This window comes from Dendropsophus ebraccatus, chromosome 9 (genome assembly GCF_027789765.1).
Source record: "Dendropsophus ebraccatus isolate aDenEbr1 chromosome 9, aDenEbr1.pat, whole genome shotgun sequence".
Classification (NCBI taxonomy): domain Eukaryota; kingdom Metazoa; phylum Chordata; class Amphibia; order Anura; family Hylidae; genus Dendropsophus; species Dendropsophus ebraccatus.
Window position 1 is genome coordinate 114,429,820 of NC_091462.1, and position 14,374 is coordinate 114,444,193.

The window sequence follows — 14,374 nt, forward strand, 5'->3', positions numbered from 1 at the left end:
CCATTGCTGACAGGGCAGCAGCTTCAGTCTCTGTCTGCACAGGGTCTTATACATTAACTTGTACTATGACCTCTAAACCCTCAAACTCTCCTCACACTGTGGATATGTCGCACGTTCGCCCCATGACCTATTTACTACTCATTGCGTCAATAAACTACATTTCCCATCAGCCCTCGGTGCCAGGAAGCCGGACACTTCCTTTTCCTCCTCGCGTCCCCGCTCAAAGACTACATTTCCACGCGTCCCCTGCGGCCGCCCAGCGGGCGCCATCTTTGCTGTAGTCCAGCGCGCTTCCGCCTTCCATAGGAGAGAGTGAGCGGGGCTCGCGAGGGGACTCCACCTCCCGGCGTGCTCCGCGGCTCTGTGGGCGGGAGCTGTAGCCTTTCCCACTGAGCGGCCATGTTGGATGTGGTATTGTTATGTGTGTGAGTGTGAATGTGAGGGGAAGGCAAGCAGGGGAAGGGGGGCAGCTGCTTTAGGGCCCGCTTTTGGCAATCTGGGGCCACTCACGGAATCAGCCCATGCCGCTCGTGAAAGAGGGTAGTCGGCGGTACCCCGTGTAGTCGGAGATCCGGGGGCAGCGAGCAGGAAGATGAGGGAGGTGGTGGGGGAGTCATAGAGGAAGGAGGAGGAGGCGCTGGGAGTGCAGGGAACAGGGGGTGCAGGCCTCCCCACCCCACACTCCATCCCCACTGCCCCCTACTGGCCACCCCCTGCCACAGCTCAGCCTGGGGTCAGCCTGATATCTGGGGGTTCAGGGGCATTGTGGGAGTGTGAGGGGGGCTCTAGACACCCCACTATAGGGTACTGGACCCTCCTAGTGATTGCTGGCGGACCCCCTTCCTGTAGCATGCAGGGAGTATAGGGGGGGCACGTTATAGTCCTAGCTTCTATTATCGAGGTACGGACCACCTTATAGCATGGTGGGGGGCTGCACGTAATAACCCCCAGAAGACCCCCTGATTCTGATCATGAGCCCCGGGCCGGCTCAGTCAGCAGCGGAGAGCAGGTAATGCGGCCGCCGCCGTGGTGGAGCATGGCCAGTATGGCGGTGATCGGGTCATGTGACTGAGGCGTCTTGTCTTCTCTCCTCCTCCAGGTGCGGGCGCAGCTGAGGGAGATGTCGGGGAAGGGCCTGGGGGCTGCGCGGCGCAGGAGGACGCGCTGCCGGAAGTGCGAGGCCTGTGTGCGCAGCGAGTGCGGAGAGTGCAACTTCTGTAAGGACATGAAGAAGTTTGGGGGTCCCGGGCGGATGAAGCAGTCCTGTCTGAAGAGGCAGTGCACCGCGGTAAGAACCCACTGAACTGCAACGCCCAGCATGCCCTGACAGCCAACGGCTGTCAGGGCATGCTGGGAGTTGTAGTTTTTCAACAGGTTGTAGTCCGCTGATCTAACGCCTCCTCCTTCTTCCCCTGCAGCCCGTTCTGCCGCACACGGCCGTCTGTCTTCTGTGCGGGGACGCTGGCAAGGAAGACACCGCTCAGGACGAGGAGCAGAAGTTTAACCTCTCCCTCATGGAATGTACCATATGCAACGAGATCGTCCACCCCGGCTGCATCAAGGTACAACCCCATATATATATATACATATATACCTGTATTCACATCAGTGTCACCTCGTCTGGGGGCCCCAGTGGCTACTACAACTCCCATCATTGTAACAGCCGTAGAGTCACTGATCGGGGTACACAGCTGTAAGGGTATCAGGGCATGCTGGGAGTTGTAGTCTTGTAACAGCCGTAGAGTCACAGATTTGGGGGCGCAGCTTTAGTCTATGTTTCCTCAATGTCATGGCCGTTATTTGTTGTTAATTTTACATTGTGGGAACATCGCCTCAAAGTCTGCCTGTCATGATTGGCCCTTCCGGATCAGTGTCAGTATCCTCTGCTAATCCGGACGTCCTGGTCTCCATGGATACGGAGACACAATCAGATGATAATGTGCCTGACCCTCATTGGATCTAATATGACAGATGCACTTTAAGAGTATGGGGGCATGCTGGGAGTTGTAGTTTTGGAACAGCTGGAGAGCCACAAGTTAAATTTTTTTTTTTTTATGTTTGTTGTTGGGCATGCTGGGAGTTGTGATGTGTTATCCCCCCGGGATGAGGCCTAACCAGCTGATTGGGGAGGTCCGGTCACCTATGCGCTGACCCTTTATTCAACCTCTGCTGTTTCCGCGGCTCTTAGAGAATGAATGGACGGGCAGCGCACAGGTGTGACCACCGCCCCAACGTCAGGGGCCCAGTCTCCAGGTTGCAGGTGCTGCTGGGATTGGGGGCAAAAGCTGCACCTCAAAAACTGCTCAAACGTACTGCTTGTCTTGTGGCGGACGTGACTGACGGGATCGGCGTTCTCTTATCATTGTGTCTCCTCAGATGGGTAAATCAGAAGCCGTCATCGACACGGAGATCCCCAACTGCTGGGAGTGTCCACGCTGTGTGAGGGAGGGCCGCACCTGTAAGGTGAGTGTGCGGGGGAGGGGGTCTCTGGGGGTGTGGGGTCACTGCTGTGTGAGGGAAGACCCCACCTGTAAGGTGAGTGCGCGGGGGAGGGCGTCTATGGGGGTGTGGGGTCACTGCTGTGTGAGGGAAGACCCCGCCTGTAAGGTGAGTGTGCGGGGGTCTCTGGGGGTGTGGGGTCACTGCTGTGTGAGGGAAGACCCCACCTGTAAGGTGAGTGCGCAGGGGAGGGCGTCTATGGGGGTGTGAGGTCACTGCTGTGTAAGGTGAGTGTGTGTGGGGGTGGTGTCACTGCTGTGTGAGGGAAGGACACAAGTGTAAGGTGAGTGCGCTGAGGGGTTTGGGGTCGGTGCTGTGGGGCACGTTGCTGTTTATAGGTGTAGATCTGTGATCGTGAGACCCCTCTGATAATCCGCCATGCCCCCCTCCTTAGGATCCACTGGATGGTTCAGGTAAACGGCGCTTGGACAACAGAGAAGATGCCGTACGGTGGAAACTGACGGATGACCCGGCCCCCGGCAGAAAGAAGCCGCCCGACGAGAACCAGGGACATAAGAGGAAGAAGGAGAAGGAACCGGTGCAGGACGCGGGAGTCAAAAAGAAGGTCGGTCATGTGTCTGAGGAAACCAGCTGCTCGCCAGCCTCCCCCCCCCCCCCCCCCGCCCATGAGGGGCGCCAGCCTCCTCCCCCCCCCCCAGCCCATGAGGGACGCTATTGAGTGACACCCTGGGCCATCATGTGACGTCGCCAGCCTCCTCAGGCTCCTGGTGATGATCCCCGCTCCACAGGTTTCTTCTCACACCGTTTCTTCTTCTGGTTTTTGCAGGTGAAGTCAGAGAAAGACAAGAAGATCAAGAAGGTGCGTGCGTCCTCCGTGGCGGCTGCTTTTCTCTGGTCTGTTTTGTTTGTATGGTTACAGCGCTGACGTCCTCTTTCTCCCTCAGGAGCCGCAGGCGCCCACAGAACCGGTCCCGGTGTCGGATCGCTCCCACCAGCGAGAGAAGATCGAGCGCTTCAAGCAGATGTGTCAGATGTTGGAGCGGGCCCGCAGCAGCACCTCCAGCTCCAGCTCCGACTCCGATTCTGACTCTGACTCCAAGGCCTCCCGGGGAAGCAGCGACACCGGCGAGGGGGGAGAGGGGCGGTCATCCCGGATCAGCTTCAGCACCAGCTCCGAGGAAGACGAGGACGGAGGAGGCTCAGCCACAGACGGACAAAATGGCACCAGGAACGGCAAACAGAAATCTCCCCGGGGAAACAGCAGAGAGAAGGAGAACCGGAGAGGAGGGGGAGGGGCGGTCGCCAGGAAAGGGACATGTGGTCGCAACGCGGTGCAGGCTTTATCCAGGACTCAGATACTAAAAAGGCCGCTGGTGCCATCTCCACCTAAACCCCCTCCCCTCCAGCTAGAGAGACACGTGGTACGACCCCCCCCGCACAGCCCTGAACCAGACTCTCTGCCATTGGACAGTGGAACGGACCATGTAATGCAGAGGGGGGTCTGGCTGGCCGTTTTTAGGCATTTGGGACAAAAAGAGCTATGCGTCTGTATGCGGGTGTGCCGGACCTGGAACCGGTGGTAAGAGTGGGGGGGGGGGGGGGGGGGGGAGCGGGGACGGCGTACAGTGACTGTCAATATGAGCGTCACAAGGGGGGGGGGGGGTAACCAGGGAAAATAGAGGACCGAGACACCAAAAAGTAAACAGCAGAGGAAACGGAATCACATAGACACTATAACTACATGACATTACTGCTGTATGTTATACTCCTGCTCATAATTCTGCTGCTTCAGAGCTGAAATCTCTAAACAGTCTTTGCTAGCTCACTGCCTGCACAGGATCAGTAATGTTTGTACACAGTGACCCCACCAGCAGAATAGTGAGTGCAGTTCTGGAGTATAAAACAGGGTCAGTAATGTAATGTATATACACAGTGACCCCACCTGCAGAATAGTGAGTGCAGCTCTGGGGTATAATACAGGATGTAACTCAGGATCAGTAATGTATCTATGAGGTGACTGGGTAATGGTTGCAGTATTGGTTTTACCTGTATATTGGTTGTGTTGTTTGGGGCACTCGGCATTGGATTCTGTGTTACTTGCTCTGTAGGGGTTCCAGGTTCCTGACACAGAGCACCAAATCCTCTGCACAGGTGTAGAGCTACATATATTAGTGTGCAGTCAGCTCCTCTGTGACACTATGTATGCAGATCTATAGCTGACATGGTGCTATAGAGGAGAATGGGTACAGAGTGAGCCCGGAGCAGCACCCACCATGGGATGAGACAGGTCTCGTAGCTGATCGTCCGGGCTGTCCGTCCTCCATGGATCCTGTGTGTTATCTTCTCTCTGATGTGTGATTTGATGTTTCAGGTGTTGTGATCGGCAGCTGTGGACGTCCATCGACCTGAGTAGAAGAAAATCAATCACCCCTCCTATGCTAAGTGGTATAGTCCGCAGGCAACCAGTCCGACTAGACCTCAGCTGGACCAACATATCAGAAAAACAGCTGACGTGGCTGATCCACCGACTGCAGGGTGAGGGGGATGATGGGAGTCATCTAGGGCCAATCACTGTGTGTCGGCCGGGGCCGAGCTGTCGGTCGCTGTTTGTCGGCCGGGGCCGAGCTGTTTGTCGGCCGGGGCCGAGCTGTTTGTCGGCCGGGGCCGAGCTGTCGGTCGCTGTGTGTCTGCCGGGGCCGAGCTGTCGGTCGCTGTGTGTCTGCCGGGGCCGAGCTGTCGGTCGCTGTGTGTCTGCCGGGGCCGAGCTGTCGGTCGCTGTGTGTCTGCCGGGGCCGAGCTGTCACAGATGAGATGTTCTGAGTTTATTTAGGTGATGTCGCTGTATGTCGGCCGGGGCCGAGCTGCCGGTCGCTGTGTGTCGGCCGGGGCAGAGCTGTCACAGATGAGATGTTCTGAGTTAATCAGGTGATGTCGCTGTATGTCGGCCGGGGCCGAGCTGCCGGTCGCTGTGTGTCGGCCGGGACCGTGCTGCCGGTCGCTGTGTGTCGGCCGGGGCCGAGCTGTCGGTCGCTGTGTGTCTGCCGGGGCCGAGCTGTCGGTCGCTGTGTGTCTGCCGGGGCCGAGCTGTCGGTCGCTGTGTGTCGGCCGGGGCCGAGCTGTCGGTCGCTGTGTGTCGGCCGGGGCCGAGCTGTCGGTCGCTGTGTGTCTGCCGGGGCCGAGCTGTGTGTCTGCCGGGGCCGAGCTGTCGGTCGCTGTGTGTCTGCCGGGGCCGAGCTGTCGGTCGCTGTGTGTCGGCCGGGCCGAGCTGTCGGTAGCTGTGTGTCTGCCGGGGCCGAGCTGTCGGTCGCTGTGTGTCTGCCGGGGCCGAGCTGTCGGTCGCTGTGTGTCTGCCGGGGCCGAGCTGTCGGTCGCTGTGTGTCGGCCGGGGCCGAGCTGTCGATGCTGAGTCTGTCGCTGTATGTCGGCGGGGCCGAGCTGTCGGACGCTGTGTGTCGGCCGGGCCGAGCTGTCGGTAGCTGTGTGTCTGCCGGGGCCGAGCTGTCGGTCGCTGTGTGTCTGCCGGGGCCGAGCTGTCGGTCGCTGTGTGTCGCCCGGGGCCGAAGTGTCGGTCGCTGTGTGTCGGCCGGGGCCGAGCTGTCGGTCGATGTGTGACGGCCGGGGCCGAGCTGTCGGTAGCTGTGTGTCGGCCGGGGCCGAGCTGTCACAGATGAGATGTTCTGAGTTAATCAGGTGATGTCGTTTCTCTCCCCAGGACTGAAGGAGCTGCTGCTGGCCGGATGCACATGGATGGCGGTCTCCTCGCTCTGGACCACCACATTCCCCTGTCTGTCTTTACTTGACCTCGGCTGGGTACAAGGGATGAAAACCTCGCACCTCCGAGAGCTGCTCTCCCCTCCAAGCTCAGATGGCAAAACAGGTGAGGGACCCGAACCATGCAGGCACACGCTGATCCCTACTGGGCTGAGAATTCTCCAATGTCCCAGGATATTTTGAGTGGCAAATGAATGCAGTACCTCATCCTTGCCATCAGGTGGCAGTGTCTGACTTATTTAAAGCTCTGTGTTCTGATAGTAACTATCACTGACCTGTCGTGAAAGAGTTAGTAGGTTATATCAGTGCTGGAGCTGCTGATATCAGTCACATATGATGTAATAGGAGGTTATATCAGTACTGGAGCATTATAAGAGGAGCGGCTGATATCAGTCACATAGGATGTAATAGGAGGTTATGTCAGTACTGGAGCGTTATAAGAGGAGGGGCTGATATCAGTCACATATGGTGTAATTAGAGATGAGTGAACCGGATTCTGGTTCGAGTCCATCTGAACCCGAACGTTCGGTATTTGATTAGCGGGGGCTGCTGAAGTTGGATAAAGCTCTAAGGTTGTCTGGAAAACATGGATACAGCCAATGACTATATCCATGATTTCCACATAGCCTTAGGGCTTTATCCAAGTTCAGCAGCCACCGCTAATCAAATGCCGAAAGTTCGGGTTCAGATGGACTCCAGCTGCTCCGGGTTCTCTCATCTCTAGATGTAATGTCTGGAAGATATATCAGTGCTGGAGCGTTATAAGAGGAGCGGCTGATATCAGTCACATATGATGTAATAGGAGGTTATATCAGTACTGGAGCGTTATAAGAGGAGCGGCTGATATCAGTCACATAGGATGTAATAGGAGGTTATATCAGTGCTGGAGCGTTATAAGAGGAGCGGTGATATCAGTCACATATGATGTAATAGGAGGTTATATCAGTGCTGGAGCGTTATAAGAGGAGCGGCTGATATCAGTCACATATGATGTAATAGGAGGTTATATCAGTGCTGGAGCGTTATAAGAGGAGCGGCTGATATCAGTCACATATGATGTAATAGGAGGTTATATCAGTACTGGAGCGTTATAAGAGGAGCGGCTGATATCAGTCACATAGGATGTAATAGGAGGATATATCAGTGCTGGAGCGTTATAAGAGGAGCGGCTGATATCAGTCACATAGGATGTAATAGGAGGTTATATCAGTACTGGAGCGTTATCGGTATGACTTGGTATGGGAGTTACTTACAGTCTTCCCAATACTTAGAGATACCTGGATGATACCACAGGATATGAGGGAAGGATCCCGTATGGTGGCAATTTCTCCAGCAATAGTCTGGAGAGTTCTGGTAACTTATCAGCAGGGGTATATTACCACCTCAGCACTGATTTATGAGCGGACGTGTGATCTGCATGAGCGAGCCTTATAAATACTGCAGATAGTGTATGAGCAGTCTGCCGGAGATCCCTCTCCCATAGTCTCATGGGGTAAGATTGGTTTGTAAGCGATAATAAGGAAGGGCCCAGAGAGTGAGCTCAACAGCGACTCCTTCAGGTGACCAGACGGGTTCATTGTCTGATTCTCAGGTATCTGCGTCTTCCTTAGGCAGCGAGAACCTAGACTGAAGGTCCTGTTATGTGCGCAAAGACCAGACAGACGATGGGCATTTGTTATCGCTCCCCCTAATATTCACCCAGACATGTCCAGGGCTGTTGTACGTCTTTGCAATTAGGACAATGGAATCCTGCCCTTGGGCACTGGAGACAATGCGTTACTAGAATAGTGAGATGAAGCCCATGCTTGTACTGAGGCCTTAAAGGGGTTGTTCACCAAAAAAATATTGTTTCAAATCAGCTGGTGCCAGAGGTTTGTCATTTTCTTCTATTAAAAAATCTCCAGTCTTCTAGTACTTATCAGCTGCTGTATGTCCTGCAGGAAATGGTGTATTATTTCCAGTCTGACACAGTGCTCTCTGCTGCCACCTCTGTCCATGTCAGGAATTGTCCAGAGCAGCAGCAAATCCCCATAGAAAACCTCTCCTGCTCTGGACAGTTCCTGACATGGACAGAGGTGGCAGCAGAGAGCACTGTGTCAGACTGGAGAGAATACACCACTTCCTGCAGGACATACAGCAGCTGATAAATACTGGAAGACTAGATTTTTTAATACAAGAAAATAAATCTCTGGCACTTTTTGGCACCAGTTGATTTGAAAGAAAAAAAAATTGGTGAACAATCACTTTAATGGGTTAGAAAGTGAAGATAGAACAGAGAATTTTTTAGCATTTGATATATAAAAAAAACAAAAAAAAAAATCATTTTTTCTTAACCCCTTCAAGACCGAGCCCATTGATGCCCGGATATCCGGGTCAAGTTAACACAATGTTCCTCTGTGCCTTCTAAGAGCCAGAGCGCTGTTGTTTTTCCACCTACAGGGCTGGTTGTGGTGTAATTTTTTTGTGCCATGATCTCTAGTTTTTATTAATATCATATTGGTGTAAGAGAAAAATTTTGATCGCTTTTTATTTTTTTCTGATATATACTTTAAAAAAAAATCAGCAATCTTGGTGTTTTGTTTTCCATTTACACCGTTCACCGTGCAGGAACATAAATGTTATATTATAATAGATTGGACAATTCCGCACGCTACGATATGTAATATGTTTATTTTAAATATTTTTATAATGGGCAAGGGGGTTTAAAACCTAAGGCTGTATTCACACGTTCCGTGAAGTTGTCAGTGCACACAGACAAATTTATAGCCCGTTGATTTGTATTGGGTTATTCACATGTTCAGTGTTTTCACGGATCTCCAATTCGTTCAATTTAAAAATTGGACGTGTCATAACTCGGAACGGAAGCACGGATCTGGTTCCCTATAGAAATCTATGAGATGTGTGTTTTGCACGGATGTGACATCAGTGTTCATCTGTAAAAAACACGGATGTGATGTAATCAGTGTAATCTAAACAGTGAAAAACACGGACATGGATGCAAAGCGGATGACAACACTAACGGTTTTGCATGGATCATGGAGGTAGGTAGCAGCCTACAATCATGGACCAGGAAAACCACTGAACGTTTTTTTTTTTTTTAAAACATAGCCACAGCTTAGCATAGATGAGTGTTATCGGCAATCTGTGCATAGAGCCTGCCTGAGAGCAGACTCTATACAGTACATAGATGGCCGATTCAACAGGCCTGAGGTAAGTGGATTACTCCCGCCCGTTGGGGGTCCCGATCACTCAGTGACAGAAGCTTGTTCTGTCACTGAGTACCTTAAACACCGCAATTGCTATAGATCGCAGCGTTTAAGGGGTTAATGGCAAGCAGCTGCGGGATCACAGCTGCCTGTCATTATGCTGGGCTTCCTGGACTCTGATGTGTGCAGGGCTGCTCTCACTGCGGCGGACCCGCACACATCAGCCCCCTAAAGCCAGGAACGTGTATATATATATATATATATATATATATATATATATATATACATGTGTGTGTGTTACTGATGGGAAGTGAAATACTAAAATGAAATAAAATCTATATAAGTAGTGTATGGCTGTAATCAAACTGACCCATATAGAGAGAAATCATAGCACTGTGGGAGGCAAAAATAAACAAAAAAGTGAAACCTGAACAGGAAAGGGGTATAGGGGTAGTTCACCAAAATATTTTTCTTTTAAATCAACTTGTGCCAGAGATTTGTAATTTACTTCTGTTAAAGGGGTTGTGCGGCGGTAAAGAATTATTCACAGAATAACACACATTACAAAGTTATACAACTTTGTAATGTATGTTATGTCTGTGAATGGCCCCCTTCCCTGTGTCTCACCACCCCCACCCGTGTACCCGGAAGTGTGGTGCGCTATACATACCTGTCACGTGCCGACTCGTCTCCGATCTTCAGTCAGCGAAGTCGTCTTCAGCCGAATCCCTCCCAGCGTCCTGAGTCCTGATTGAAGACGTGATCCACTGATCCTAAAGGGTCACATACTTTTACCTCTCACAGACATTGGGTCCTATTCCTTAAATAAATGACCACATCTGCTGCTTTTTGACTTTTCTTGTTCAATTTTGGTTCTTTATCTACTTTTAGGGATTTATGTCAAAATCAAAGTATACTTTAGGTCAAATTTATGCAGAAATATAGGAAAATTCTGAAGGGTTCACCCATGGTCCTCCTTTGGGTTCTCTTCTGAACCTTCCCACCGCTAGATCAGTCTCAGCAGTGACAGTCTGCTCAGCCAATCACTGACAAGTATGAGAGCAGCACGATCAGTGATTGGCCGAGCAGGCAGTCACTGCGGGGGCGTGTCCATCTTACATCTAGCAGCAGGAGTGCAGGAAGCCCCCATACCATTGTCCTCCTCCTCTAAGCAGTACAGCCGGTACAGTGCAGTCAGACAGAGAACATTCATCAGACACTAGAAAGGGAAGCCATCGCTCCCTGGAACACGTCTCTGCTCCAGAGTCCATAGGTGGCAGCCGATACATTAGGTGATATCTGACCAATACCGGGAGGCTATATCAGTGCTAGAGCGTTATGAGAGGAGCGGATTATATCAGTCACATATGATATTATTGAAGGCGATGATTGTGGGGGAGCAGAAGCTTCTACACTTCCTGTTACTCATCCCTGTTACGTTATAGTCCTCCTCCTCTCATAGAGAGTGGCTGATAACAGAGAGGTAGATTGTGCTGATCTGCACATTTGGTGTCCCTGTACCAGACTAGCTATTAGATATGCTCGAGCCTGATCGTTCGGCATGGATGCAGCCTTTGACCTAAGGACATCACTAGGGCTGCATCTAGCTGTTCCAGTAATCGAATGACGAATCTTCGTGCTGGCGTTGCGCTCAACTCTACTAGCGGCCGATGTTTGTTCTATTGTTCCATCCACCTCTCTTTTGCAGTGTAATTCACTGGTGTTGCTCTTGTATTTCAGGATCTGACCTCCGGGGGCGCCTGCCTTCCCTGTCAGAGCTGCGCCTGTGCGGTCTTGAGATGGGGGACTCCGCCCTGCGCCTGCTGCTTAGATACACTCCTCGTCTTCACCGCCTGGACCTTAGTCACTGCATCCATCTGACCGATCACGGGGTCCACATCCTGACCGCAGCCACCTCTCCACTAAGGGACAGCCTCACTCACCTCAACCTCGCAGGTACCTCTTCTGCGCCCTCACTTAAAGGAGAAGTCCGGCCAAAATTAATTTTTGATATGTTGTTACTTATGAAAAGTTATACAAATTTCTAATGTACATTAATTATGGGAAATGCACATATAGAGCTATTTCCCTTAATTTAGTAGATCAGGAAGTGTTAGAAATATCTCTGAAGAAGTGACGTCACGACCCAGGGTGTAATTCCTATGGAGTGTCCAGCAGGGGGCGCTCTCTATATAGAAGTCTATGGGACTTTATTGTTTCTATGGGTTTCTATGTAATGTAATGTAATGTAATGTAGTGTACAGTGCTTTATTGAATGAATACATCTATGGAATACTTTGGGGAGCAAGTGTCCTTGCTCCCCAAAGTATTGCATAAATGTATTCATTCAATACATTCAATACACAGTAAGCCCGCCGATCCGCCGCATTTCCGCCGATCCGCCACACGCTGATCCGCCGCATTCCCGCCGATCCGGACCATATACATTGAACTACAGCTCCCATCATCTGCTTCTAGTATGAACAGGTGATGGGAGCTGTAGTTGGGTAATGGACATGACATGCCGCTGGGCGCAGGGGGGAGCCGCTCAGTACACAGGAGCGCTCCCCCCTCCTCCTCCTCCTTCCGGGATAACTTCCGCCTATACCAATGCTGACTCCCTGCCTGGCCGCCGCTCTCCGCTCACATATACCGGCTCCCGGCATCAGCGCGGACACCAGGATGCATCGGGAGCCGGTATGTATGGGGGGGAGAGCGGCGGCCAGGCAGGGACTCAGCATTGGTATAGGCGGAAGTTATCACGGAAGGAGGAGGAGGAGGGGGGAGCGCTCCTGTGTACTGAGCGGCTCCCCCCTGCGCCCGGCGGCATGTCATATCCCTTACCCAGCTACAGCTCCCATCACCTGTTCATACTAGAAGCAGATGATGGGAGCTGTAGTTCAATGTATATGGTCCGGATCGGCGGGAATGCGGCGGATCAGCGTGTGGCGGATTGGCGGGAATGCGGCGGAAATTCGGCGGAAATGCGGCGGATCGGCGGGCTTACTGTGTATTGAATGTATTGAATGAATACATTTATGCAATACTTTGGGGAGCAAGGACACTTGCTCCCCAAAGTATTCCATAGATGTATTCATTCAATAAAGCACTGTACACTACATTACATTACATAGAAACCCATAGAAACAATAAAGTCCCATAGACTTCTATATAGAGAGCGCCCCCTGCTGGACACTCCATAGGAATTACACCCTGGGTCGTGACGTCACTTCAGAGATATTTCTAACACTTCCTGATCTACTAAATTAAGGGAAATAGCTCTATATGTGCATTTCCCATAATTAATGTACATTAGAAATTTGTATAACTTTTCATAAGTAACAACATATCAAAAATTAATTTTGGCCGGACTTCTCCTTTAAGCCTCAGAACTGCCCCTTGACTTTGGTTGCATTGATGATGAATGTGCTTGTCTTCCTCAGGGTGTAATCGACTGACGGACCAATCTCTGGCCTTCTTCAAGCGCTGCCCCCACCTACGACAAGTCGATCTGCGCTCCTGCCGCCTCCTCACCAACGAAGGCTTTCAGCGTCTGCTCCAAGATCCACCTTCCGAATCCGAGGGGAAACCTTTCCAGTGTGTGGAGGAGCACGTGCTGAGCCGCGAGAGCTAGCGTCAGACATTATGGCTCCCGTCAGAGCACTATTGCCCCAGGCAGGGGCTTTTCTACTGTATCTGCCTCCTTTACCTGTCTGGGTGGGTTTTATACCTGGACATTGGAAAGGAGGTTGCACTGAATCTTCCCAACTTTTTAACTATTGTGATGCCAGTGGGTGGCTACTGCAGGCTACGGTCGTATCTGGTGTCAAAATGGTTATTGGCAGGGAAAACAGAACTTCCTACTAGCTCAGCCTGAGATCTGGGGTGTGTACACTCTGGGGGGTGTTATGTAAGGGTACCGACAGGCAAAGTACTACAGAAACCTCTCTATCCACCTGTACAATCCTTCCATTCTTATCTCCATCCTCCACATTGGTTGCAAGGCCTGAAGGGATCGGCTCACTCCAAGGAGAAGAGGTTGGGAGGTAGTTTGTACTTCATGGGCCTGTTAGCAAAACGTTGGTTGGGGACGGGGTGGGCGTCATGGTTTGGGATGTGGGTACGTCTCTGCAGGATGATAGGAAGGGATCTTGGACTGAATAATAATGCCCGGTGGTGGATGGGCAATGAATGTCATATAATAAACTGGGACAAGCTTCTGGGAAACTGGGTACAGAACTGCAGGGCTTCAGGGTGCGGAACTTCTCTCACGATCCCCGTCCTGCTTGAGAGGCTGCTGATACTCCCAACGTCTGTAGCCTTTTTCTCAGGGTAAAGGGGGCGAGTGTTCCCTAAAACGGTAACACTGAGTATTACACAAAGGTGGGGAGATCAATCTTCTATATATCGGCATGTTCATCCCCGGCGGAGGGATGCTTAAGTATTCGGTTGGTATTGATGATCGCCTCTGGCTGTATTTGGGGCGGGGGGGAGGGGAAGGCTTAGAAGAGCATCGCTGTGCAGCTATATATCGGGAGGGGGACCGGAGAGAAGACTCGTCTGTTAGATTTCTACAGGTGACAGGTTACCGGCACATATCACTCTTCTCTCCTTCCTCCCCTCCCCTTCTCACCGCGGGTTGTTGCGGTTTCTACAATTCTGCTCTGTTATTTTTGTTCTTTTTTATTTTATATAAAGTGGTTTTTGTATACATCTGGCCCGATTGTCGTTCTTGTTTATAGAGTGAAGCTCAATACTTCAAGAGTGGAGAAATAAACTAGGCGGACGAGATCCATCAAAAGGTTCAATCTCTGGAGGCGACAAGACGTCTCCACCATGAGAACAGTGAATCTGTGGAACAGACGTCTCAGGATCTGGTCACAGCAAAAGTGGAGGCTTCAGTACAGGATTAGACAAGTTCTTAGACCAAAATAACA

General features: G+C 51.6%; 1 protein-coding gene across 1 annotated transcript; it reads left to right on the forward strand.

Annotated features, from left to right (window-relative positions):
- On the forward strand, nucleotides 1–14,134 carry FBXL19 (F-box and leucine rich repeat protein 19). Its single transcript, XM_069984607.1, has 11 exons — nucleotides 1–1,009; nucleotides 1,100–1,288; nucleotides 1,419–1,562; nucleotides 2,377–2,463; nucleotides 2,894–3,064; nucleotides 3,287–3,319; nucleotides 3,405–4,039; nucleotides 4,832–4,995; nucleotides 6,173–6,337; nucleotides 11,178–11,393; nucleotides 12,881–14,134. Exons 2-11 carry the CDS (start codon nucleotides 1,121–1,123, stop codon nucleotides 13,069–13,071), a joined length of 1,974 nt encoding a protein of 657 aa, XP_069840708.1. The 5' UTR covers nucleotides 1–1,009; nucleotides 1,100–1,120; the 3' UTR covers nucleotides 13,072–14,134.
- The last annotated feature ends 240 nt before the right edge of the window (nucleotides 14,135–14,374 follow it).